We start from the raw sequence: 26,599 nt of genomic DNA on the forward strand, positions 1-26,599 counted from the left end.
AAACAAAGTTAATAAAAGAGTTCCAATACCAAATAGTTCAAATTACATGTGAAGGTGACGTTATGTGACTTCTATAAGAAATAGGGGGGGGGGGGGGGGGGGGGAGTCATAAGATACATCTATCTTCCCCACTTCAAAACAAACAACATATAAAGGTAGCATCCATAGTCTTCAGAAGAACTGCATCGATGCTTTGCATATCATTCATAAGCGAACTCATACTAGCTACATCAAAGGTGACATGAAAGGTCCTTTACATCTGCTGCTTTGCCTGAATGTATGGCAAAATGTCCCCCCTCCACCTCTACCAGGTACTGTGCTATGAGATCACCTGGGCCAAGCCGCACCACCGCAAGCTGTGGGAGGTGCAGGCCCCGGGGGTGGCCCAGTGGCTGGGCATGGTGCGTGAGCGCCTGTGCGTGGGTTACCCCTCGGGCTTCGCCCTGCTGGCCCTCCAGGGTGAGTCATCGCCCGTAAGCCTGGTGAGCCCCGGGGACCCGTCGCTTGCCTTCCTGGCCCAGCAGCCCCTGGACGCGCTGCACGCCCTGGAGGTGGGCACGGCCGAGCTGCTGCTCTGCTTCAGCCAGCTAGGCATCTATGTGGACCCCACAGGAAGGAGGAGCAGGGCCCAGGAGCTGATGTGGCCCGCCACACCGCTAGCCTGCAGTACGTAGCGGTTTTATTTTAAGTGGTTAAGTTGGGTTAGGCAAGGTTTGGAGAAGAAATGCAGTGGCCTTGCTGGTCTAAAGGTAATGCTGCAGCAACTGGCACACACATATATGGTTTCGGCACACGTTTGAATCCAGCCTACTGCTCTTTGACACAACTTCTCCCTGTCCTTCCCCACTGTCATCTTCTATCTTAAAATATACAGTGTGCTCCAAATGTATTGTGACCATGACAATGATGTTGTTTTGGCTCTGTACTCCAACACTTTGGATTTGAAATGATACAATGACTGAAGTTAAAATGCAGACTGTCAGCTTTCATTTGAGGGTGAACCATTTAGCACTTTTAGTATTAGGGGAACAAAAGTATTGGGATAAATTCACTTACACTACCAGTCAAAAGTTTGAACACCTACTCGTTCCAGTTTTAAAAAAAAAAATTTTTATGTGGAATAATAATGAAGACATCAAAACTATGAAATAACACATGGAATCGTAGTAACCAAAAAAGTGTTAAATCTAAATATATTTTATATTTGAGATTCTTCAAAGTAGCCATCCTTTGCCTTGACAGCTTTTCACACTCTTGGAATTCTCTCAACCAGTTTCACCTGGAATCCTTTTCCAACAGTCTTGAATGAGTTCACATATTTGCTGAGCACTTGTTGGCTGCTTTTCCTTCACTCTGCGGTCCAACTTATCCCAAACCATCTCAATTTGGTTGAGGTCGGGTGATTGTGGAGGCCAGGTCATCTGCTGCAGCACTCATCACTCTCCTTCATGGTCAAATAGCCCTTACACAGCCTGGAGGTGTGTTGGGTTGTTATCATGTTGAAAAACAAATGATAGTCCCACTAAGCACAAATGGGATGGCGTATCGCTGCAGAATGCTGTAGTAGTCATGCTGGTTAAGTGTGCCTTAACTTCTAAATAAATCACAGACTGTGTCACCAGTAAAACACCATCACACCTCCTCCTCCATGCTTCACAATAGGAACCACACATGCGGAGATAATCCGTTCACCGACTCCGTGTCTCACCAAGACGTGGCAGTTGTAACCCAAAATCTCAAATTTGGATTCATTAGACCAAAGGACAGACTGGTCTAATGGTCATTGCTCGTGTTTCTTGGCCCAAGCAAGTCCTCTTGTTATTATTAGAGTCCTTTAGTAGTGGTTTCTTTGCAGCAATTTGACCATGAAAGGCAGTTGATGTTGTGTCTTTCTTGAACTCTGTGAAGCATTTATTTGGTCTGCAATTTCTGAGGCTGGTAACTCTAATTGAACTTATCCTCTGCAGCAGAGGTAACTCGAAGTTCTTCCTTTCCTGTGGCGGTCCTCATGAGAGAGAGTTTCATCATAGCGCTTGATGGTTTTTGCAACTGCACTTTCAAAGTTCTTTAAATTTTCCGCATTGACTGACCTTCATGTCTTAAAGTAATGATGGACTGTTGTTTCTCTTTGCTTATTTGAGCTGTTCTTGACATACTATGGACTTGGTCTTTTACCAAATAGGGCTATCTTCTGTATACCACCCCTACCTTGTCACAACACAACTGATTGGCTCAAACACATTAAGAAGTAAAGAAATTCCCCAAATGTACTTTTAACAAGGCACACCTGTTAATTGAAATGCATTCCAGGTGACTACCTCATGAAGCTGGTTGAGGGAATGCTTAGAGTGTGCAAAACTGACATCAAGGCAAAGGGTGGCTACTTTGAAGAATCTCAAATATATTTGATTTGTTTAACAATTTTTTGGTAACCACATGATTCCATATGTGTTATTTCATAGTGTTGATGTCTTCACTATTATTCCCCAAAGTAGAAAATAGTACAAATAAAGAATAACTCTTGAATGAATAGGTGTCTTGACTGGTACTGTTTGTGTATTTAAGTATTTTTTTCACAATGTCGGCTCCAGATAATAGTGATAGAGACACCTTGTAACAGCCTATGTAGAATGCCTGAATGCTTGACACCAGAAATTGTTAGCTATCCGAAGGGGCACTAAAAGACAATGTTTATATTATTGAAACATGAAAATGATCTGGTATATTGGATCCTACAAATAGATTCAATTGTGGAGGCCTCTGTTTTTGCTCAGCGTGCCTCCTGTGTGTCCTCCAGGCTCCAACTTGTCTTATTTGACGGTGTACAGCGAGTACGGAGTGGATGTGTTTGACATCCACACCACCGAGTGGGTCCAGACCATTTCACTGAGGAAGGTAAGAGTAGCTTTCCATGGTTACCCATCCATATCGCTCCTGCCAACTGATGAGTCTGGATTTGCCTCCCTCCCCAATGATTTCTAGATTGCAAACACATTCTCTAAACCGATGGGTTAGGCCTGAACAGGCCTACATGATGGTGGGATTATCTTTGATACTCTGATTGGTTAGATTTGTTAGAGATGATCCAATCGCTGATTCATTTTTGTATAATGCCCCTCATTTTGAAGTCACACAAATTACTTGTAGGATTGCAGTTTCAGACTAAATGTGTGTAGCGGTCGATAAATTAAATTCAGGGTGAGTCATCAGGCAAGTGTGGCAAATGATTTGTGGCAAATGATTTTCTGCCTTGCCTGCATGCAGAAGTGAGGTCTGCATTTTCTTGTGCATGTCACTAGATGTATTGTGAAATTACATTGTTGCCTTTGTGTCCCCCACTGCATGACTGCCTGTTGAAAGTACACAAGAGTGCCCCTGCATGGACGTGTGGTGTAAATGCACCAATGACGTTAAAATAAATCTGTCACCAGTGTCTGCTTGTACAGTCGTGGCCAAAAGTTGAGAATGACACAAAGTCTGCTGCCTCAGTTTGTATGATGGCAATTTGCATATACTCCAGAATGTTATGAAGAGTGATAAGATGAATTTCAATTAATTGCAAAGTCCCTTTTTGCCATGCAAATGAACTGAATCCCCCAAAAATATTTCCACTGCATTTCAGTCCTGCCACAAAAGGAGCAGCTGACATGTCAGTGATTCTCTTGTGTTAACGAGGACAAGGCTGGAGATCACTCTGTCATGCTGATTGAGTTCAAATAACAGACTGGAAGATTCAAAAGGAGGGTGGTGCTTGGAATCATTGTTCTTCCTCTGTCAAACATGGTTACCTGCAAGGAAACACGTGCAGTCATCATTGCTTTGCACAAAAAGGGCTTCACAGGCAAGGATATTGCTGCCAGTAACATTGCACCCAAATCAACCATTTATCAGATCATCAAGAACTTCAAGGAGAGCAGTTCAATTGTTGTGAAGAATGCTTGTCCGGAGAAGACAAGGTGAGCACTACCATCAGTCCTGTCATGCCAACAGTAAAGCAACCTGAGACCATTCATGTGTGGGGTTGCTTTTCAGCCAAGGGAGTGGGCTCACTCACAATTTTTGCCTAAACACAGCCATGAACAAAGAATGGTACTAACACATCCTCCGAGAGCAACTTCTCCCAACCATCCAGGAAAAGTTTGGTGACGAACAATGATGGAGCACCTTGCCACAAGGCAAAAGTGATAACTAAGTGGCTCGGGGAACATAACATCTATATTTTGGGTCCATGGCCAGGAAACTCCCCAGACCTTAATCCCATTGAGAACTTGTGGTCAATCCTCAAGAGGCGGGTGGACAAACAAAACCCCACAAATTCTGACAAACTCCAAGAATTGATTATGCAAGAATGGGCTGCCATCAGTCAGGATCATACGCATGTTTATGCACCTTCATGCATGTATGAATGTGTGCATTTGCAGTGTGGATTGGTGTAACCCATGTCCCTGCCCCCTCAGATAAGGCCTCTAAATGTGGAGGGCAGTCTGAACCTGCTGGGCTCCGAACAACCACGTCTCATCTACTTCAGCAACAACTCCACAGGTACAAATACACCTTACTCACTTACATATGGCCCAATACACAACTATATCTCAATATACACACTCAGTACCTACAGTGCCTTATTCCACATATTGTTGTTACAGCCTGAATTCAAAATGGATTAAATATATATATATATTTTTTTTTTCCTTTTATTTAACTAGGCATTTAACTAGACATGGTAGCAACACCACATGGTAGCAGCACAAAACACAGTACAAACATTATTGGGCACAGACAACAGCACAAAGGGCAAGAAGGTAGAGACCACAATGCATTACGTGACGCAGCCACAACTGTCAGAAGAAATGTCCATGATTGAGTCTTTGAATGAAGAGATTAAGATAAAACTGTACAGTTTGAGTGTTTATTGCAGCTCGTTCCAGTCGCTGGCTGCAGTGAACTGAAAAGATGAGCGACCCAGGGATGTGTGTGTTTTGGGGACCTTTAACAGAATGTGACTGGTAGAATGGGTGTTGTATGTGGAGGATGAGGGCTGTAGTAGGTATCTCAGATGGGGAAGTGAGAAAGATATATAATAAGCATTAACCAGTGAGTCTTGCGCCGGGTATACAGAGATGGACAGTTTAAACAGGAGAATAGAGTGCAGTGATGTGTCCTATAAGGCGCATTGGTGGAAATCTGATGGCCGAATGGTAAAGAACATCTAGCCGCTCAAACACCCTTACCTGCCGATATACTATAAATTATGTCTCCGTAATCTAGCATGGGTAGGATGGTCATCTGAATCAGGGTTAGTTTGGCAGCTGGTGTGAAAGAGGAGCGATTTACGATAAAGGAAACCAAGTCTAGATGTAACCTTAGCCTGCAGCTTTGATATGTGCTGAGAAAAGGACAGTGTACTGTCTAGCCATACTCCCAATTACCTGTATGAGGTGACTACCTCAAGCGCTAAACCCTCAGAGGTAGTAATCACACCTGTGGGGAGAGGGGCATTCTTCTTACCAAACCACATGACCTTTGGCTTTGGCCAAGTCAATAAAAATATCAGCACAACATTGCTTTCAATTAAGGGCAATGGTGACATCTTTGAGGACCTCTAAGGTTAGTGACACATCAATAAGCTAAGCGTAAACCAGATTACATACCTGAGAGAATACTATACACCTCAAGACAGCCAGTATATTGTTTATTGACAAGTTTTTGCCAACACTTTTAATAAACAGGGTAAAATAGAAATCGGCCTATAACAGTTGGGATCAGCTTGAAATAAAGGACGAACCGTGGCTGCCTTCCAAGCAATGGGAACCTCCCCAGAGAGGAGAGACAGGTTAAAAAAGTTGGAAATAGGCTTGGCGACGATAGGGGCAGCAGCTGTTGGTTCTACTTTTTTGGGCTCCGTTATTTATTTAACAAATAAGGAATACTCAAAATGTGCACTTATAAATCATAACAATTTTAATCAAAATAGAGCTGTAGTCAGAAGTCAAAGATCAAACATCAGACATACAACTGATGTCTTTCCTGAGTTCTGCCCCAAACAGAAGAAAGACAGGATCTTATATACCCGAGATCACCCCTATCTCCTATGATCTGCATGTGCAGCTAAAAGAACAAGTTATTCTTAACACAAGGTTTCTGAGAACCTGTCTCAGTGGCATGCAAATCTGCCCTTGTTTCAGAGAAAACAGACACTGTCTCTCTGTCTCGCGATCACCCTCAGTCCCTTTTCTCTGACGAGGGGCTGTGGGTTTTGGCAGAGAGCTAGACAGACAGAGGCCTCAATATTCAGCTATACAGTGAGCATAAGTACAATGGCACGTAAGCAAATTCACAACAACATAATCAATGGTGGGGGTCTTTAGAAGACCCTCATAATAAATTTTAATCCTTCACAGCCTTAAAGAAGAAAGGGTCTAAACCATCTGACCCAAATAGTTTTTTGGGGGGAGGGTCAAGTTTCAGGACCTCCTCTAGCACCTCGGACTCAGTGACTGCCTGCAGGGAGAAACTTTGTAGCGGGGCAGGGGAAAAAGTGGGAGAAGCATCCGGGATAGTCTCATTAAAAGGGGTGGGAGATGAGGAAATGTTGGACGGGCAAGGAGGCATATCTACCATCTACACACAATACCCCATAATGATAAACTGAAAGCAAGTTTTTAGAAATTGTAGCAAATTTATTGAGAATGAAATATGTAAATTATGTAAGTATTCACACCCCTGAGTCGATACTTTGAAGAAGCACCTTTGGCGGTGATTAGTCTTTTTAGGTAAGTCTTTAAGAGCTTTGCACACCTGTATTGTACAATATTTGCCCATTATTCTTTTTTAATGTCTTTAGTGTCCATATGTCCATTTTCAAATCTTGCCATAGATTTTAAAGCAAATGCGCAGTGCCTTTGGAAAGTATTCAGACCCCTGGACTTTTTCCACATTTTTCGTTAGTTTACTGCATTATTCTAAAATGTATTAAATTGTTTTTTTTTTCTCTCATCAAGCTACACACAATACCCCATAATGACAAAGCAAAACCAGTTTTTTTTTACAGTTTTGCTACATTATTCAAATTAAAATGTGCTTAATTTTTCAGACTTTTTACTCAGTACTTTGTTGAAGCACCTTTGGCAGTGATTACAGCCTCGAGTCTTCTTGGGTATGACTCTACAAGCTTGGCACACCTTTATTTGGGCAGTTTCTCCCATTCCTCTCTGCAGATCCTCTCAAGCTCTGTCAGGTTGGATGGGGTGCGTTGCTGTACAGCTATTTTCAGGTCTCTCCAGAGATGTTGGATCAGCTTTAAGACCGGGCTCAGGCTGGGCCACTCACAGACTTTGAGACTTGTCCTGAAGCCTGCGTTGTTTGGCTGTGTGCTTTAGGGTTATTGTCCTGTTGGAAGGTCAACCTTCGCCCGAGTTTGAGCTCCTGAGAACTCTGGAGCAGGTTTTCATGAAGGATCTCTGGACTTCGATCCTGACTAGTCTCCCATTCCCTGGTGCTGAAAAATCACCCCCCTCAGCTTGATTCTGCCACCACCATGCTTCACCGTAGGGATGGTGCCAGGTTTCTTCTATATGTGACACTTGGCATTCAGGCCAAAGAGTTCAATATTGTTTTCATCAGACCAGAGAATCTTGTTTCTGATGGTCTAAGTGTCCTTTAGGTGCCTTTTGGCGAACTCCAAGCGAGCTGTCATGTGCCTTTTTACTGTGGAGTGGCTTCTGTCTGGCCACTCTACCATAAAGGCCTGATTGGTGGAGTGCTGCAGAGATGGTAGAACCTTCCAGAAGGACAACCATCTCCACAGAGGAACTCTGGAGCTGTCAGAGTGACCATCGGGTACTTGATTGCTCAGTTTGCCCGGGCGACCAGCTCTAGGAAGAGTCTTGGTTGTTCCCAACATCTTAAATTTAAGAATGATGGAAGCCACTGTGTTCTTGGGGACCTTCAATGCTGCAGAAATGTTTTGGTACACTTCCCCAGATCTGTGCCTCAACACAATCCTGTGTCGGAGCTTTAAGGACAATTCCTTTGACCTCATGGCTTAGTTTTTGCTCTGACATGCACTGTCAACTGTCAGACCTTATATAGACGGGTGTGTGGCTTTCCAAATCATGTCCAATCAATTTAATTTACCACAGATGGACTCTAATTGAGTTGTAGAATGTGACGACAGTAGTGGAGAAGGTAGTAAGTTTTAAGTTCCTCGGCGTACACATCACGGACAAACTGAATTGGTCCACCCACACAGACAGCGTCGTGAAGAAGGCGCAACAGCGCCTCTTCAACCTCAGGAGGCTGAAGAAATGCGGCTTGCCACCAAAAGCACTCACAAACTTCTACAGATGCACAATCGAGAGCATCCTCTCGGGCTGTATCACCGCCTGGTATGGCAACTGCTCCACCCACAACCGTAAGGCTCTCCAGAGGGTAGTGAGGTCTGCACAACGCATCACCGGGGGCAAACTACCTATCCTCCAGGACACCTACACCACCCGATGTCACAGGAAGGCCATAAAGATCATCAAGGACAACAACCACCCGAGCCACTGCGTGTTCACCCCGCTATCATCCAGAAGGCGAGGTCAGTACAGGTGCATCAAAGCAGGGACCGAGAGACTGAAAAACAGTTTCTATCTCAAGGCCATCAGACTGTTAAACAGCCACCACTAACATTGAGTGGCTGCTGCCAACACACTGACTCAACTCCAGCCACTTTAATAATGGAAATTGATGGAAATTGATGGAAACATATATCACTAGCCACATTAAACAATGCTACTTAATGTAATGTTTACATACCCTACATTACTCATCTCATATGTATATACTGTACTCTTTACCATCTACTCCATCTTGCCTATGCCGTTCTGTACCATCACTCATTCATATATCTGTATGTACGTATTCTTTATCCCTTTACACTTGTGTGTATAAGACAGTAGTTTTGGAATTGTTAGGTTAGATTACTCGTTGGTTATTACTGCACGGTCGGAACTAGAAGCACAAGCATTTCGCTACACTCGCATTAACATCTGCTAACCATGTGTATGTGACAAATACATTTGATTTGATTTTATGATAGAAAAAATGTTTTCCTTTTATGTCTCCTTTTGAAATGTCGTCGTCGTTTCCAAGCCACACTTTTGATAAAATCTTCATCAGCGCCACTCGAGAGTAGAACTTTGTAGGGCATCAGTCTTCAAAAGAACGTAAAAAACTAAATATGCGACAGGAGAGTAGCAATTCCAACCAGAATAACCTACTCCAAGGTCCTCTGATAATACTAGTCCCGTGGGAATCGACATCCCTGTGATTTGAGAAAAATGTCTTGAGTTTGACAGGTGTTGCTCGCAGTTTTTGCAAGAAAACAACTGATTCAATAAATGTAACTAAGTGCTGCGCATAAGCTGTGTGTGAATGGCCTACATGTATCCTATCAACTGACAGTGAATGCTTTTGTTTTTATGTTTTGTGCATATTAATTAGATATTACCACATGCATCAGTAAAGAATATTGAGCCTATTTAATGCAACCCTTGCTGTTAATAGATCGCAAAGCAGCAGCATACAACTGACCTAAACGTTTGGAAATTATAACTATACAATAGGATGGTTTGGTATGTTTTAAAAACTTAGACACCAAGCTTGAGTTATCAGTGTGGCTCTGTCACCTGGACAGAGTTGAAATATGTTGAAATACTGTATCTTCACGCCTAGAATAAAAACCTCCAGGCTTCCTTCATAACTATCAATTTATTGGGAGAAAAAAAAAATAATTACATGGGGCAGTATGGAAAAAGCGAATCTCGTCCGAATCGTCTTCTGGAATAATGGACAAATACAGAGTAATAATTACATGACCAACGTTCTCTAGTAATAGTACTGCAGTGCGAATAGGGCTTTGGTCACGTGCATGCGATGCATACAGTGGGGCAAAAAAGTATTTAGTCATCCACCAATTGTGCAAGTTCTCCCACTTAAAAAGATGAGAGAGGCCTGTAATTTCCATCATAGGTACACTTCAACTATGACAGAAAAAATGAGAAAAGAAAATCCAGAAAATCACATTGTAGGATATTTAATGAATTCATATTTAATGAATTTATTGTGTCCTATTTGAAATAACATTATGATGCTGGCCCATGTTGACCCTAATGCTTCCCACAGTTGTGTCAAGTTGGCTGTATGTCCTTTGGGTGGTGAACCATTCTTGATAAACACAGGAAACTATTGATCGTAAAAATCCCAGCAGCATTGCAGTTCATGTCACAAAACGGTGCGCCTTGCACCTACTACCATACCCTGTTCAAAGGCACTTAAATCGTTTGTCAAAACCTGTCTCTTCCCCCTATATGTACACTGATTTAAAGTGTTGATGTTTTACGAAAAGTTATCAATATCCTTTCATTATGCCCTGTTCTTATGCTCTTTGGTTACAACCCTCATTTCTAAACGTCTTTTTTCAAGAAAAGCAAATCATCTTAGCAGCTTCAACAGCTGTGAAGAAAGCCGTTCTTAAAAGCTGGTTTGAACGCATACTGTATTGTGTAAAGTTCGGGTGTAAATGTTCAACGACCAATGTCGTGGTAATTTCCTGTATTACTAAACATTGAGAGAGCAAACCACACACAAGTCAGAGTTATATAATTAAAGATGGACTTTATAATATATGAGCTTCACCATAGCCCTTTGACTCTCAGATCAATTCAGTGTCTATAAATGAATTCTCTGAGAGTGCTTACAAAACAATTCTTAGTATAATTTATAGCCAAGACACACCCATCTCAACTCACATGACGAAACACAGATCTCAGGAACAGTTCATAAAGAACCTTTTACTTGAAAGAGGAGTATCCCATAGCTAGATAATATTAACTATAAATTATCGTTCAGTTTGCTCTCTTAGACGAGATTCTAATCTCATTCTTGGTACCACTTAGGACCAACACATTACTCTATCCAATGGCATATATCAATTGTCAATTCTAGATTCTCCCATCTCAAATACAACCCCAAATGGACAAGATCATTAAAGACAGTGAGCCTCTTAGGTCATATACTAGGTCAAGATAAGGGTAACCTCAGAGGGGACATACAATAGTTAGACACATTCCCATAAGAAGACAAGCCTCCATTCTGTCCTCCTCCCCTTCTGATATTCTTCATAGCATCACATAGTTTAACAGATACATTGACATATGAAGACAAGCCTGACCTCTCCCCTCTCTGGGCCCCTAGTGACTAAGCCCTGGAGAAGAGAGAGGAAAATGCAAATGAAATGAATGAAATATATTCAAACACAAGCTTAGCCTTTTGTTAACAACACTGTCGTCTCAGATTTTCAAAATATGCGTTACAGCCAACGCTAGACAAGCATTTGTGTAAGTTTATCATGGCATAATGCTATGCTAGGCTCTGCTGGCAGCAGGCAACATTTTCACCAAAATAAGAAAAGCAACCAAATTATATCATTTACCTTTGAAGAACTTTGGATGCTTTCACTCAGGAGACTCCCAGTTAGATAGCAAATATTCCTTTTTTCCCAAAATATTATTTTTGTAGGCGAAATAGCTCCCGTTTGTTCATCATGCTTGGCTGAGAAATCGACCGGAAAATGCTACCACTACAACGCCAACATTTTTTTCTAAATTAGCTACATAATATCGACAGAAACACGGCAAACGTTGTTTAGGATCCATCCTCAAGGTGTTTTTAACATATATATTCAATAATATATCCGTTGAGGCAATTGGTTTCTCATAAGAAGCGATTGGAAAAATGGCTACCTCAGTATTTTACGCAAGATGTGACCACTTGCTAAATATGCTCCCTTACGGCTGTTCTTCAATGGAAATGCGTAAAAAAAAGACGTCACAATGCTGTAGACACCTTGGGGAATACGTGGAAAACGTAAGCTCATTCACAGCCATATAAGGAATCATTGGCATGAGGCGGTTTCAAAAAATGCGGCACTTCCTGGTTGGATTTTTATCTGGGTTTCGCCTGTAACATCAGTTCTGTTGCACTCACAGACAATCTTTGCAGTTTTGGAAACGTCAGTGTTTTCTTTCCAACGCTGTCAATTATATGCATAGTCGAGCATCTTTTCGTGGCAAAATATCTGGTTTAAAACGGGAACGTTTTTCATCCCAAAATGTTAATAGCCCCCCCTAATGCTTAACTGGTTAATTACATTGAGTGACCTCTGACCTTCTCATCTAATGGGTTTTAAGGAGACGAGGAGTGAGGTGACTAATCAAGGAAATGCAATTTAGATTATTCCAAGGAGAGAGAGGAAGCAAGTCTGACAGCTATTAACATTTTGTTGACTGTGCTAGACTGACTGACTGAGTTACCATAATACCCATGGCCTGTCCAGAAACAATCCCTAGCACCTACTGCCCTGAGTCTAGACACTTGTGGAGATCTGAGCTGGATTGATGGATGGTGACATGTGACATGTGCCCTCTGGTAGGCTCAGTGAAAATGTGGCGGCGTTGCTTACACCTGTGCAAATCTGTCAGATCTCCACAAGTGTCTAGGGGTTAGGGGGTTGTTTCTGGACAGGACCACACAACGATTCAGGTGTGTGGTTCACGTACAGCATGACACTTGAGGCATTGGTTGTGTGTTTCATTCCATTGCTATAAAGTAAAACTGCAAAGAATGGAGCAATTGGCTTTTTGTCCTGAATACAGAGTGTTATGTTGGGGGCAAATCCAATACAACACATTACTGAGTACCAAGCATAGTGGTGGATGCTTCATGTTATGGGTATGCTTGTAATTGTTAGACTGGGGAGTTTTTCAGGATAAGAAATAAAGGGATTGGAGCTAAGCACAGGCAAAATCCTAGAGTCAAACCTTTTTCATTCTGCTTTCCACCAGACACTGGGAGATTTATTCACCTTTCACCAGGACAATAACCTAAAACACAAGGAAATATCTACACTGGAGTTGCCTACCAAAAATACAGTAAATGTTCCTGAGTGGCCGAGTTAGTTTTGACTTAAAAATCTACTTGAAAATCAATGGCAAGATCTGAAAATGTTTGTTTAGCAATGATCAACAACCAATTTGACGGAGCGTGAAGAATTTTGAAAATGTTTCACAATCCAGGTGTGAAAAGCTCTTAAGCGACTTACCCAGAATGACTCACAGCTGTAATCACTGCCAAAGGTGCTTCTACAAAGTATTGACTCAGGGGTTGGAGATACTTATGTAAATGAGATTTCATTTTCAATGCATTTGCTAACATTTAAAAATAAATTTAAATCACTAATTTTGGGGTATTGTTTGCAGATTGGTGAGAGACATTTTTTTCATTTAATCCATTTTGAATTTGTGTAGTAAGTCAAGGGGTATGAATACTTTCTGAAGGCACTGTATACAGTATCCCCAAATACACCTTAAAGGTAGACTCAATGAAATGACGTTGCCGTGAGCAGCCCCGCAGATATTGAGATGAGAGAGATGCATGACTTCACTCTCACACAGTCACACACAGTATCTACCCATGTGCGCGGGTTGGCTTCACACTGCTACAATGTGGAAGCCAGGAGGAGAAGTTGAGCCTCGCGCTTCAACGCTCTTAGTTGTTGAGGAAATTTACCCCCTATGCTATTTTTCTTTCTGCATATACATCATATCGCTGAGTCTACCTGTAATATACTTACTAACTACTGACCCCTCAATGCCTTAACTCACTACTACCTCCTCAGGCACAACTACACCTATACACAATAAAGTCATTAACGAATCCTCAGGAGCATTTCGCTCTTAGTACAGATTCTCAATATAGTCTCTATCCTCCAGAAGGTGACCTGGCCATCCCGGAGACGTCTGACAACAGTAAGAAGCTGATGATGAGGACACGCAGCAAGAGGAAATTCCTCTTCAAGGTCCCCGAGGAGGAGAGACTTCAGCAGAGGAGGTATCCTTTTTTTCCAATCCTTTTATACTTGAATTGCCTTTTGGACTGTGAAGCAGTAAAGTAGAGAGGGGAGACAGAAAGTAGGGGCATAGACGAGGGAGGTGGAGTCTGGGCTTGAACCACAGTCGCCAGGAGGTTTTTTTGTAGTCGAGAGCGCTACTGCTCGACCAGACACCAGCATCAGAGGTGGTAACATTCACTCATCATTATTATACCTTTCATACTAAGATGTTTTTCTGGAAACCATCACAACGCCAACTTTTTTCCGCCTTTTCTTTACATGTGACCGACCTGCTCGATTCAGTCTTATGTAGCAAAATTTGAAATTGACTTTTTTTACATTGGATAAAAGTAGAGACTCTGTATATCAGACACTACAATTGAGGAACAATGGGAAAGTAATTCTGCTTTGGAAGTTGATAAACTTGTAACCTAACTTTTGAGAAAATGGCTATAACTAGCTCTGAGATTAATAAAATTACTACACAGGTCATACACATAATGTTAGCTAGCAAGCCAGCCAGGTAACGTTAGTTAGCTAGCTAACAGTACGCTTTAACTTGAAATGAAAACGACTTTCTGACACGACATATAATATCTGAAAAATTTAGCTAGCTAGACTATATTACCCATATACATGGATGGACGCTTCTTCCTCTGTCACAGATGCCACGGTTGCCCTTAGTTTGAAGATGTAATCTGGAAACAGGTGTTTTATACAACAGCCTTCTCTGTGTTCTCTTCTTTTTTTTTTTACTCTTTCTGCATATTTGCAATCAAACGTCAGAATTTTCCCCATATCCTTAGCTATCATACTTAATCCACTGATTTCAAAACTCGGTCCTCCAGAAAGTGGAGAGCTACACTTTTGCAGTTCTACTACATGTTATCTTTCAAACAGCAGTGTTAGAAAGGATTACCTACACATACTGACCACCTCATATTATAGACAGAAGTGTGCTACATGGCAGACCAATCCAAACTCCTCTCTAGGCATGTCCAGCCCACCCATTATGTCAGCCAATCATGGCTAGCGGGAAGGTTCCTGTCTTTTTACTAAACCGACTTGGCTCGTAATTTAACAATTTTATTCGGATTTACAGATGGCATGAAAGTTGATATGTTCCGGAAGGCATTTCTGATTTAAAAAAATACAATAATTACATTCAAATGGCTCTCCTGTGAAGTAGTGATGCGCAACACACGCCTAGTTTCCTGAAACTAGTCACATACCGGTATCAAAGCCGAAACCTTTATTTCCGCCAAACAACCTAGTAATCATTTCGGTGAAGTTCTGCCTGCGGCTTAGTATGTAACATTGGCACGCACTACGCTCTTAAACTCTTGATGGTTGCTAAGGGGTACCCATTAATCTTCCTCCTGCCAGTTCTAAACTTTGCCAGGCATGTCACTTCGCCCATCTCTTCTCATAGCCCACCACTAAGCATGCACTGTTTTCTTACCCACAACTGGATAGATCCAAAAATAATTATTGTGGGAATAAATAACACTGAATTATGAAAATGTTGCTAATCAAATTGTTGCTTTCTGAAATTCCTAAAGTCATCCAATCCTTGTAATAAATTGGAAGCAATAGTGTGGCCAACTAGATGATCATTTCAGTAGCTTGTTTTATTGGGACAGCGTCATCGCCCTGCTTGGGGACTCGTCTTGATAACTAAAATATGAGATTTTTATAGATTTTTCACTGAATGTCTGTTTGGATATTGGTTAGGCTGCAATCAGGCTAGGAAAAAGGGTGCTAAGTTGAGTGTTGCCCATTTATTTTAATTTTTTTAACTAGGCAAGTCAGTTAAGAACAAATTGTTATTTTCAATGACAGCCTAGGAACATGAGTTAACTGCCTGTTCAGGGGCAGATCATCTTGTCTAGTTTTCTCATTTATTAGAACATTTTGAAAGCTTATTTTGCTCTTCACTCGCAGTTGCATAATAGCCTAGACCTACTCCCGACCAAAAGCCTGTGACTTCACTGACAATAAATCAATGCGATTTTGTTTCACTCTATCTGTCAGTGTAGGCTATTTGGTTAATTGGTTTTTGGCTGGGCAAATAAATGGAGGGTGGTATAGCTCATTCTGTCACTGATCAGAAGCATTTAGCTTGTGGCCTCCCGAGTGGTGCAGCAGTCTAAGGCACTGCATCGCAGGACTGGAGGTGACACTACAGACCCGGGTTTGATCCCAGACTGTGTCACAAATGGCCGTGACCGGGAGTCCCATAGGGCGGCACGCAATTGCCCAGGGGTCTGAGTTAGGGGAGGGTTTGGCCTGGCGGGGGGGGTGCTTTACTTAACTGATCGCGCTCTAGTGACTGCTTGTGGCGGGACGGGCTCCTGCAGGCTGACTTTAGTCGTCAGTTGAATAGTGTATCCTCTGACATACTGCAGTTGGGCAGTTAACCTACATCGATTATGGCAGCCGCCCGCACCTGATTCAGAGGGGTTGGGTTAAATGCTGAAGACACATTTCAGTTGTACAACTGACTAGGTATCCCCCTTTCCCCACATTGGTGCAGCTGGCTTCCAAGTTTAGCGGGCGGGTGTTAAGAAGCGTGGTTTGGCGGGTCATGTTTCGGAGGACACATGACTCTAACTTCGCCTCTCCCGAGCCCGTTGGGAAGTTGCAGCGATGATACGAGATCGTAATTGGATTTAGAAACATTTAGCATGCAATAATGTAGCCTAAGTCAAGTGTTCATCTATCACTGATCAGAAACATTTAACATGCAATAATGTAGCCTAAATCAAGTGTTCATCTATCACCAATCAGAAACATTTAGCATGCAATAATGTAGCCTAAATCAAGTGTAGGCCTATTATTTTAGCTCAATCACATATAGGCAAGTCCAAAAGGCTATGGAGGTTGTGAAATATGAATGAGACATGCTTTTGCTAATATTTTCTATCAGGATGAATGAAGGTAAGACCCCTACGCCTGCTCCCTAACAAAGTGAGAGCAGGAAAGAGATTTAAATAGATAAAGAAGCATGGGCCTTAAGCTCTGTTTGAAAATATAACTTTTTTATATTCCAACGGCCCCACGTTCCGTGACACAAGTTGTATGGGGAAAATATTTGTTGTATTTTATTCTGTTATATTCTATTATATTCTTAGTATAAAATACACTACATGGTCGAAAGTATGTGGACAACTCTTCAAATTTGTCTATTTCAGTAACACCCATGCTGACGGGTGTTTAAAATCGAGCACACAACCATTCAATCTCCGTAGACAAGCATTGGCAGTATAATGGCCTGTACTGAAGAGCTCATTCAACGTGGCACCGTCATAGGATGCCACCTTTCCAACAAGTCAGTTCGTTAAATTTCTGCCCTGCTAGAGCTGCCCTGGTCAACTGTAAGTGCTGTTATTGTGAAGTGGAAACGTCTAGGAGCAACAACGGCTCAGCCGGGCGGTATTAGGCCACACAGAATGGGAATGCTGAAGCCCGTAGCATGTGAAAATCACCTGTCCTCGTTTGCGACACTCACTACTGAGTTCCAAACTGCCTCTGGAAGCAACTTCAACACAAGAACTGTTCGTCGGGAGCTTCATGACATGGGTTTCCATGGCCGAGCAGCCGCACACAAGCCGATGATCACCATTCTCAGTGCAGCGTCGGCTGGAGTGGTGTAAATACTCGCCGCCATTGGAGCACTGGAAACACTTTCTCTGGAGTGATGAATCACGCTTCACCATCTAGCAGGCCTACGAACAAATCTGTGTTTGGTTGATGCCAGGAGAACGCTACCTGCATCTATGCTTCGTGGCAACTGTAAAGTTTGCTGGAGGAGGAATACTGGTCTGGGGCTGTTTTTCATGGTTTGGGCCCCTTAGTTCCAGTGGAGGGAAATCTTAACACTACAGCATACAATGATTTTGATTTTGTGCTTCCAACTTTGGGGAAGGCCCTTTCCGGTTTCAGCATGACAATGCACCCGTGCACAAAGCGATGTCCATACAGGAATGGTTTGTCGAGATCAGTAAGGAAGAACTTGACTGGCCTGTACAGAGCCCTTACCTCAATCCCATCGAACACCTTTGGGATGAATTGGAATGCAGACTGCGAGCCAGGCCTAATCACACATCAGCAGTGCCTGACCTCACTAATGGTCTTGTGGCTGAATGGAAGCAAGTCCCTGCAGGGATGTTCCAACATCTAGTGGAAAAGCTAGTGGAAAAGCATATGCAGATACTCCTTCAAGAATGACTTTTGACTTGATAAACACTTTTTTGGTTGCTACATGATTCCATATGTGTTATTTCATAGTTTTGATGTCTTCGCTATTATTCTACAATGTAGAAAATATAAAAAGAAAGAAAAACCTTTGAATTTGTAGGTGTCCAAACTTTTGACTGGTAATGTACGTCAGTGCACTCACTCATTCTGTTACACTCACAACTATTCACAATAATACACACTGACCATTGTTAACCACCTGTCTTGTGTTGACAGAGAGATGCTGAGGGACCCTGAGCTGAGATCCAAGATGATCTCTAACCCAATCAACTTCAACCACGTGGCACACATGGGCCCCGGCGACGGCATGCAGGTCCTCATGGATCTGCCTCTGGTAAGGGCCTCAACTGACCATCTGTCAACACAGCTTGAGCCAAAATGTCTGCCTCATTCTGTATTCATAACCCACGAACAAAAATGGCCTCCCAACCCCCTGATAAGCTTGCTGATATTGCGGGTGACAAAACAGGAGCCATAACAGCTGGATTCTAACGATCACAAGACACCGTTGGAGCCAAAATTGTGTCTCCTGGCATTTTCTGACAGCAGCAGCTCCCACTCCTAACTCCACAGAATAGCACTGCTATACTACCTTCTAGATGTCACCCTTCTCCTACTTTCCACCATCTCTGCCCATGTTTCCCGCCTCCTTTTGGAGAATGACCCTATAGTCCACACCCTCTTTCACGTTCTCCCTCCCTCTTTCCTCTCTCTTTTTTTCTCTGTGTCCTGTTTGTCATTTTTTTCCCCTCTCTCTCACCCCCCGCCCGGCCCAGCAGCAGGGGAGAGCACCACCCCCTCCCCCTCATCCTCCCGCCACCACACCCTGATCTCCCCACCCAGCAACTTGGAGCACGTCTATCACATGAGTCTTGTGTAGGCCGACCTCTACCTGCAAAAAGAACCTGCCACCACCACCTACTTGCTGCAGCACTGCATCCTGCCCCAGTTTTACTCCTCTCCCTCCACCTCCTCCCTAGGAAGGGGGTAGGCCTAACCTGACGCTTCCCACCCCTCCTGCCTCCTCCAATTACATATCGACACCCCATGCCAGGGTTACTGGTAGTCAAATACGAGCCTGGAGTACTGCTGGTTCTCGTTTTCTCTCTTTGCTTGTTAATTGATTGACTCACTTTCTTTTTTAATTGGGCAGATTTACCTGGTGTCCCAGGTCTGAATCAGTCCCTAATTAAAGGGAAATGATACAACTGGCTGTACTTCTACCCTTATGGCCTAGATTTGAGGAAAAGATCCCTATGCACTTGTGTGAATCTGAGGGGATAAGCAATATGATTGATCATACCCATCTAACCGTCTCCACAAGTAAATAGGGAGTTGGTACGAGGGGTCGACTTGGGACCGGGCCTATTTCCAGTGTTCCTGCCACCCTCTCTCACCCCGTCTTCCTTCTTCCCATTCCTTTCCCTTCTCGCTGTTCTTTTCTCCATTTGCTTAAGTGCAGTGAGTTTTTCGAAAGCTGGGGTGGTTTTATTTCGGCTGATGTCATATGAGTGTGTGTTTCTGTACTGGCTGCAGTGTGGTTGTGTTTTGTGTGATCTCTGCATATTTGTCATCTTAAAAACAGCAACATACTTGAAAAGCTTACCACAGGGTTTCAATGGAGAGAGAGATTTGAAACAAGGTCAATTTCATTAGTAGACAGCCACCAACACCAAAAGGGAAGTAGACACTTCTCTATGGCTATTTCCCCCCCATAGAATTCTGTGAAAACATGCCACGGCACGTGTGACTTGTTTCAGTCAAACGAGGGACGTGCTGTGCATTTGGAGTTTATTTATCACAAAGTGCGTGTGTGTTTGCATGTACATGTTGTAAGTAAGCATTTCACGGTATGGTCTACACCTGTTGAATTCGGTACATGTGACATGTGACCATAACAATTTTATTTGGTTTAATGTGTGAGCATCCATGTAAATGTCTTGACATTGTCTGCTCATGTACATGGGTCGTGTTCATTAGGCGGAATGGAATTAAAGTCAATGAAACAGGGAAGGTCCAAACTGGGACTTGTCCAATAAGAAACACAAATTAAAAATGTAAAAAAAAAGATTTCTGTTGTCTGTCCTAATGAGCATAAACCTGTTGACTCATATATTAAGGTCCTTCTATACCAATGGCTGTATTTGTCATTGTCTTACGGTCTTGTCTCTGTGTGTGTTGGCGACTGCGTTGCGGCACAGAGTGTGATGCATTCTTCTCAGGACGACCTGGCCAAGGATAAGCCCCGACCGCTATCCAGTATCTCCCGGCAACAGAGGAGCAAAACCCACATCACCCGCACGGCCTCTGGTGAGAGGATCCCAAGCACACGCACCTTCCACATGTGAACACATAATGCATACATTTCAACACACACACTAGTAAATACATTCTCTCTCTGTCATTGCTGCTAATGCTCTGTCTCGCTGTGTGTGTGTCTCGCTGTGTGTGTGTGTGCGTCTCGCTGTGTGTGTGTGTCTCGCTGTGTGTGTGTGTGTGCGTCTCGCTGTGCGTCTCGTGTGTGTGTGTGCGTCTCGCTGTGTGTGTGTGCGTCTGGCTGTGTGTGTGCGTCTGGCTGTGTGTGTGTGTGTGTGCGTCTCGCTGTGTGTGTGCGTCTCGCTGTGTGTGTGCGTCTCGCTGTGTGTGTGTGTGCGTCTCGCTGTGTGTGTGTGTGCGTCTCGCTGTGTGTGTGTGTGTGCGTCTCGCTGTGTGTGTGTGTGTGCGTCTCGCTGTGTGTGTGTGTGTGCGTCTCGCTGTGTGTGTGTGTGCGTCTCGCTGTGTGTGTGTGTGTGCGTCTCGCTGTGTGTGTGTGTGTGTGCGTCTCGCTGTGTGTGTGTGTGTGCGTCTCGCTGCGTGTGTGTGTGTGCGTCTCGCTGCGTGTGTGTGCGTCTCGCTGCGTGTGTGTGCGTCTCGCTGCGTGTGTGTGTGCGTCTCGCTGCGTGTGTGTGTGTGCGTCTCGCTGCGTGTGTGTGTGTGTGCGTCTCGCTGCGTGTGTGCGTCTCGCTGTGTGTGTGTGTCTGTGCGTCTCGCTGCGTGTGTGCGTCTCGCTGTGTGTGTGTGCGTCTCGCTGTGTGTGCGTGCGTCTCGCTGCGTGTGTGCGTGCGTCTCGCTGCGTGTGTGTGCGCGTGCGTCTCGCTGCGTGCGTCTCGCTGCGTGTGTGTGCGTGCGTCTCGCTGCGTGTGTGTGTGCGTGCGTCTCGCTGCGTGTGTGTGTGCGTGCGTCTCGCTGCGTGTGTGTGTGCGTGCGTCTCGCTGCGTGTGTGTGTGCGTGCGTCTCGCTGCGTGTGTGTGTGCGTGCGTCTCGCTGCGTGTGTGTGTGCGTGCGTCTCGCTGCGTGTGTGTGTGCGTGCGTCTCGCTGCGTGTGTGTGTGCGTGCGTCTCGCTGCGTGCGTCTCGCTGCGTGTGTGTGCGTGCGTCTCGCTGCGTGTGTGTGTGCGTGCGTCTCGCTGCGTGTGTGTGTGCGTGCGTCTCGCTGCGTGTGTGTGTGCGTGCGTCTCGCTGCGTGTGTGTGTGCGTGCGTCTCGCTGCGTGTGTGTGTGCGTGCGTCTCGCTGCGTGTGTGTGTGCGTGCGTCTCGCTGCGTGTGTGTGTGCGTGCGTCTCGCTGCGTGTGTGTGTGCGTGCGTCTCGCTGCGTGTGTGTGTGCGTGCGTCTCGCTGCGTGCGTCTCGCTGCGTGTGTGTGTGCGTGCGTCTCGCTGCGTGCGTCTCGCTGCGTGTGTGTGTGCGTGCGTCTCGCTGCGTGTGTGTGTGCCTGCGTCTCGCTGCGTGTGTGTGTGCGTGCGTCTCGCTGCGTGTGTGCGTGCGTCTCGCTGCGTGTGTGTGTGCGTGCGTCTCGCTGCGTGTGTGTGTGTGTGTGTGTGTGTGTCTCTGGCTGCGTGTGTGTGTCATGAAGGAGGTGCAGACATTGGAGGAGCAGGATCGTCGCGGAACATCTCCAACCCAGACGGGGACTTCGAGAGAGAGGTAAAGACCCCAGACTTCGCACACACACACTGACTGCTACATTAAATCACTCACACATGTACTCAATCTATGCCCCTCTCTTTTCCCTGTCCATCTCCCTCTCTATCGCACATTCTCTGTTACATTAAATTCAACTATCTTCCTGGGTATGATAACACATTCTGTTACATTCAATTCAACTATCTTCCTGGGTATGATAACACACTCTGTTACATTCAATTCAACTATCTTCCTGGGTATGATAACACATTCTGTTACATTAAATTCAACTATCTTCCTGGGTATGATAACACATTCTGTTACATTAAATTCAACTATCTTCCTGGGTAGGCAGGCTGATTGAGGTAGTATGTACATGTACATGTGTATGTACATGTACCCAACGCGACCGGGAGGTCCGTTGGGCGACGCACAATTTGGCCTAGCGTCGTCCGGGTTAGGGAGGGCTTGGTCGGTAGGGATGTCCTTGTCTCATCGCACACCAGCAACTCCTGTGGCGGGCCGGGCGCAGTGCGCGCTAACCAAGGTTGCCAGGTGCACGTGTTTCCTCTGACACATTGGTGTGGCTGGCTTCCGGGTTGGATGCGCGCTGTGTTAAGAAGCAGTGCGGCTAGGTTGGGTTGTGTATCGGAGGACGCATGACTTTCAACCTGTGTCTCTCCCAATCCCGTACGGGAGTTGTCATTTTAGACAATTAGAATGATTTCTCAGAAAACCAGCTGTTTTAATCAGTGTATGCTTACTCGTTCAACATCTCATTCCAAAATCATAGGCATTAATATGGAGTTGGTCCCCCCTTTGCTGCTATAACAGCCTCCACTCTTCTGGGAAGGCTTTCCACTAGATGTAGGGACATTGCTGCTATAACAGCTTCCACTCTTCTGGGAAGGCTTTCCACTAGATGTTGGAACATTGCTGCTATAACAGCTTCCACTCTTCTGGGAAGGCTTTCCACTAGATGCTGGAACATTGCTGCTATAACAGCCTCCACTCTTCTGGGAAGGCTTTCCACTAGATGTTGGGACATTGCTGCTATAACAGCCTCCACTCTTCTGAGAAGGCTTTCCACTAGATGTTGAAACATTGCTGCTATAACAGCCTCCACTCTTCTGGGAAGGCTTTCCACTAGATGTTGGAACATTGCTGCTATAACAGCCTCCACTCTTCTGGGAAGGCTTTCCACTAGATGTTGGGACATTGCTGCTATAACAGCCTCCACTCTTCTGGGAAGGCTTTCCACTAGATGTTGGAACATTGCTGCTATAACAGCTTCCACTCTTCTGGGAAGGCTTTCCACTAGATGTTGGAACATTGCTGCTATAACAGCCTCCACTCTTCTGGGAAGACTTTCCACTAGATGTTGGGACATTGCTGCTATAACAGCCTCCACTCTTCTGGGAAGGCTTTCCACTAGATGTTGGGACATTGCTGCTATAACAGCCTCCACTCTTCTGGGAAGGCTTTCCACTAGATGTTGGAACTAGATGTTGGCATTCCAATTCATCCCAAAGGTGTTTGATGGGGTTGAGGTCAGGGCTGTGCAGGCCACCGATCTCACCAAACCATTTCTGTATGGACCTGGCTTTGTGCACTGGGGCATTGTCTTGCTGAAAACAGGAAAGGGTCTTCCCCAAACTGTTGCCACAAAGTTGGAAGCCCATGTTGGAAAGGTGCCATGTTGAAAGTCACTGAGACATTCTGCTGCCAATGTTTGTCTATGAAGATTGCATGGCTGTGTGCTGGATCTTATACACCTATCAGAAACAGGTGTGGCTGAAACAGCCAAATCCACTAGTTTGAAAGGGTGTCCACATAGTGTAAGTGGAGTAGGTGTTTACATAAATTATTTCCTTGCTCTAACTACTGCCATAATCAGTTTAATATCGAATTATGAGTGTGCATGTAAACATACTCACTGTTTTCACATGCTAACATTTTAGCATTTGTAGCACAAATCCCATTCAAGTCATGAAACCAATATTAGCCTTTTTCGCACGTTATGTCCAAATAATCCGAAAGTATCTCAAATTGATTGTTAATAAAGCTCAACAAAATCACTTGTAGACGTGATGTACGAAAAAAGCTAATCGGTCACATGACTTGAATGGGATTTGTGCCACAAATGCCAGAGAAACTAAACCAAAGCATGGATTGCTGTCATACCTTGTCCATAGACTGCTTACAGGCTAAAGAAACCAATATGTAATTTGGGTGAACTATCCCTTTAACTTCTATAATCCATCTTTACCATAAACACTCTCTCTCTCTTCCCTCAGCCGGACTGGGACTCCACCAAGCACTCCACGCCCTCCAACAGCCCCAACTCTCTCCACCGCAGCCAGCTAACGCTGGATGGCCTGGAACACGCCCTGGACGGCTGAGGACCCCACCACCCTACACACACACATAATACGTGCTTAATCACTCGACGAACCTACATTCAACATAGAACTTGTGTATCACTGCAGAAGTGCCAAGAACAGACTGTCCCAGCCCCCCACCCTGATTTTAGATGAACGTTTTGGTCCCCCCCCCCCCCCCCCCCCCCCATTCCTACTTGTCTTCTTTCCTCTCTTCCTTTTCACTTTAAGGGAGGGTGCCACCATGTCCACTCCACAGCACTACTAGCAATCCTGTGCTGACATCTCTCCCCAACACACACACACTTCTCCAGTTCCCTGTTGGGGGAGACACCCATTTTCCTATGAGTTTTTATGGGTTATTCATACTTAGTTTAGGTTATTGATACATAGATGCATGCGATGACTGAATTAAAAACCAAGATCAATGACGATAGGACACTCGCAGGGGGAAAAAGCATTCATGAACTATTCTAATCATAGGTATATGTTTGTGTTTCTAAACAAAGATTAGAGAAAAAAGAAGAGTGAAGGATAACTTTTTGTTTGCAACTATATAGTATGTGGTACACACAACTGAACAGTGAAAGAAAGGGCAACCTTCTTCAAAGGGACCATAAACCCCCCCCACATAGCAGACCCTGTCGTACTGGTGTTGTAACCCTTATTGAGCTGTTCCCGGACTATTGGCCATTAAATTGAGAGCAGTCCCTACCCAGGGGACGAGCTGCCACTCAACAGACTGCAGGGGTTTTACTGTTAAGCTAAACCAGTGGGCATCTTTTACAGCAATTACACATCTCCCGCCAGTCTTTATAACGTGCATTGTTTTTAACTTAGATCTTTTGCTATAAAAGTATAGTTGGCAAAACCAATGCGCCATAGCCACATAATCATGAGACTTAAGACATGGTGGGAGTCTGAACAGTGAAAAGGACCACAACTCACAAGCTGCTGCTGTCGTTTGCTATGTTTATATAAGTATGTGTGTGAAGAGCCGCTCACCATAGAGAGAGAACCTCCTGGACGAGGCCCTTCAATTTTAACCGTTCAATCATGAGCCTAGTTAAATAAAAAAAAAGCAGAGGTGTAGTCATAGCGCCGCACCGCCACAAGGAGGCATGTGAATAGTGGTCCTCAATTGAGGGACGTTTCATTGTACAGCAAGTGTGAGATACTGTACAGGCATATCCAGTTTAATCACTAGTGTGCCTTCAGTGCCATTTTCTTTTTTTGTCTTGCAGCACCACATTCAGATCAATTACTGAAGTGACTTTAACTTTGCAGGCCATCGGTGAGGGGGGGGGGGTTTAGAAACACTGTATTAAACTTGCACTTGTTTTAATCCCAGGAAACTTTTGTCAGTGATCTTTTTTTTTCTTTTTTTCTGGTCTTTTCAGCTCTCTGAAAATGTGACTTTTTTTTTCTCTTCGAAACACTACTACTTCTTCCTCTTAAATCACCAGTTGAAATCTTTGTAATTATTGAATTGTTAGCAACAAACATGTGAACAGAAAATAAAATAATATCGGTTGTGCTTTGCTTGTCTCTGTGTGTGCTGTTTTTTCTATACTGTATTATATATGGATTATTTCATGCATTTTCATCACCTCAAAACACAACTTTAATGCCATGAATTTATTTTATTTTTTAATTGTGATTTGTGAAAAATGTCTAGAAAATGATTACTGAAAAAAACATGAATGGGGGAAAACTTCATGAAGTACAGTTGAAGTCAGAAGTTTACATACACTTAGGTTGGAGTCATTAAAACTAGTTTTTCAACCACTCCACAAACGTCTTGTTAACAAACTATAGTTTTGGCAAGTCTGTTAGGACATCTACTTTGTGCATGACACAAGTATTGTTTCCAATAATTGTTTACAGACAGATTATTTCACTATCACAATTCCAGTGGGTCAGAAGTTTACATACACTAGGTTGACTGTGCCTTTAAACAGCTTGGAATTATGGCTTCTGATAGGCTAGTTGACATCATTTGAGTGTACCTGTGGATGTATTTCAAGGCCTACCTTCAAACTCAGTGCCTCTTTGCTTGACATCATGGGGAAATCAAAAGAA

At 44.0% G+C, this 26,599-nt stretch overlaps 1 protein-coding gene across 3 annotated transcripts in view; it reads left to right on the forward strand.

The window, feature by feature from the left end:
- Positions 1 to 26,058, forward strand: part of LOC109866486 (serine/threonine-protein kinase MRCK beta-like) — a 145,945-nt gene extending 119,887 nt beyond the window's left edge. Inside the window, exons 31-38 of one of the 3 annotated variants that reach the window (XM_020455177.2) lie at positions 312 to 666; positions 2,798 to 2,895; positions 4,458 to 4,542; positions 13,818 to 13,935; positions 18,413 to 18,530; positions 20,398 to 20,506; positions 22,087 to 22,157; positions 24,434 to 26,058. In XM_020455177.2, coding sequence (XP_020310766.1) covers positions 312 to 666; positions 2,798 to 2,895; positions 4,458 to 4,542; positions 13,818 to 13,935; positions 18,413 to 18,530; positions 20,398 to 20,506; positions 22,087 to 22,157; positions 24,434 to 24,538 — 1,059 coding nt within the window. In that variant the 3' untranslated portion in view covers positions 24,539 to 26,058. The remainder of the gene's footprint in view (positions 1 to 311; positions 667 to 2,797; positions 2,896 to 4,457; positions 4,543 to 13,817; positions 13,936 to 18,412; positions 18,531 to 20,397; positions 20,507 to 22,086; positions 22,158 to 24,433) is intronic. The other 2 variants (XM_031800327.1, XM_020455178.2) reach the window with 2 other exon arrangements.
- The last annotated feature ends 541 nt before the right edge of the window (positions 26,059 to 26,599 follow it).

The sequence above is a fragment of the Oncorhynchus kisutch genome, linkage group LG21 (genome assembly GCF_002021735.2).
Source record: "Oncorhynchus kisutch isolate 150728-3 linkage group LG21, Okis_V2, whole genome shotgun sequence".
In the NCBI taxonomy this organism is placed as follows: domain Eukaryota; kingdom Metazoa; phylum Chordata; class Actinopteri; order Salmoniformes; family Salmonidae; genus Oncorhynchus; species Oncorhynchus kisutch.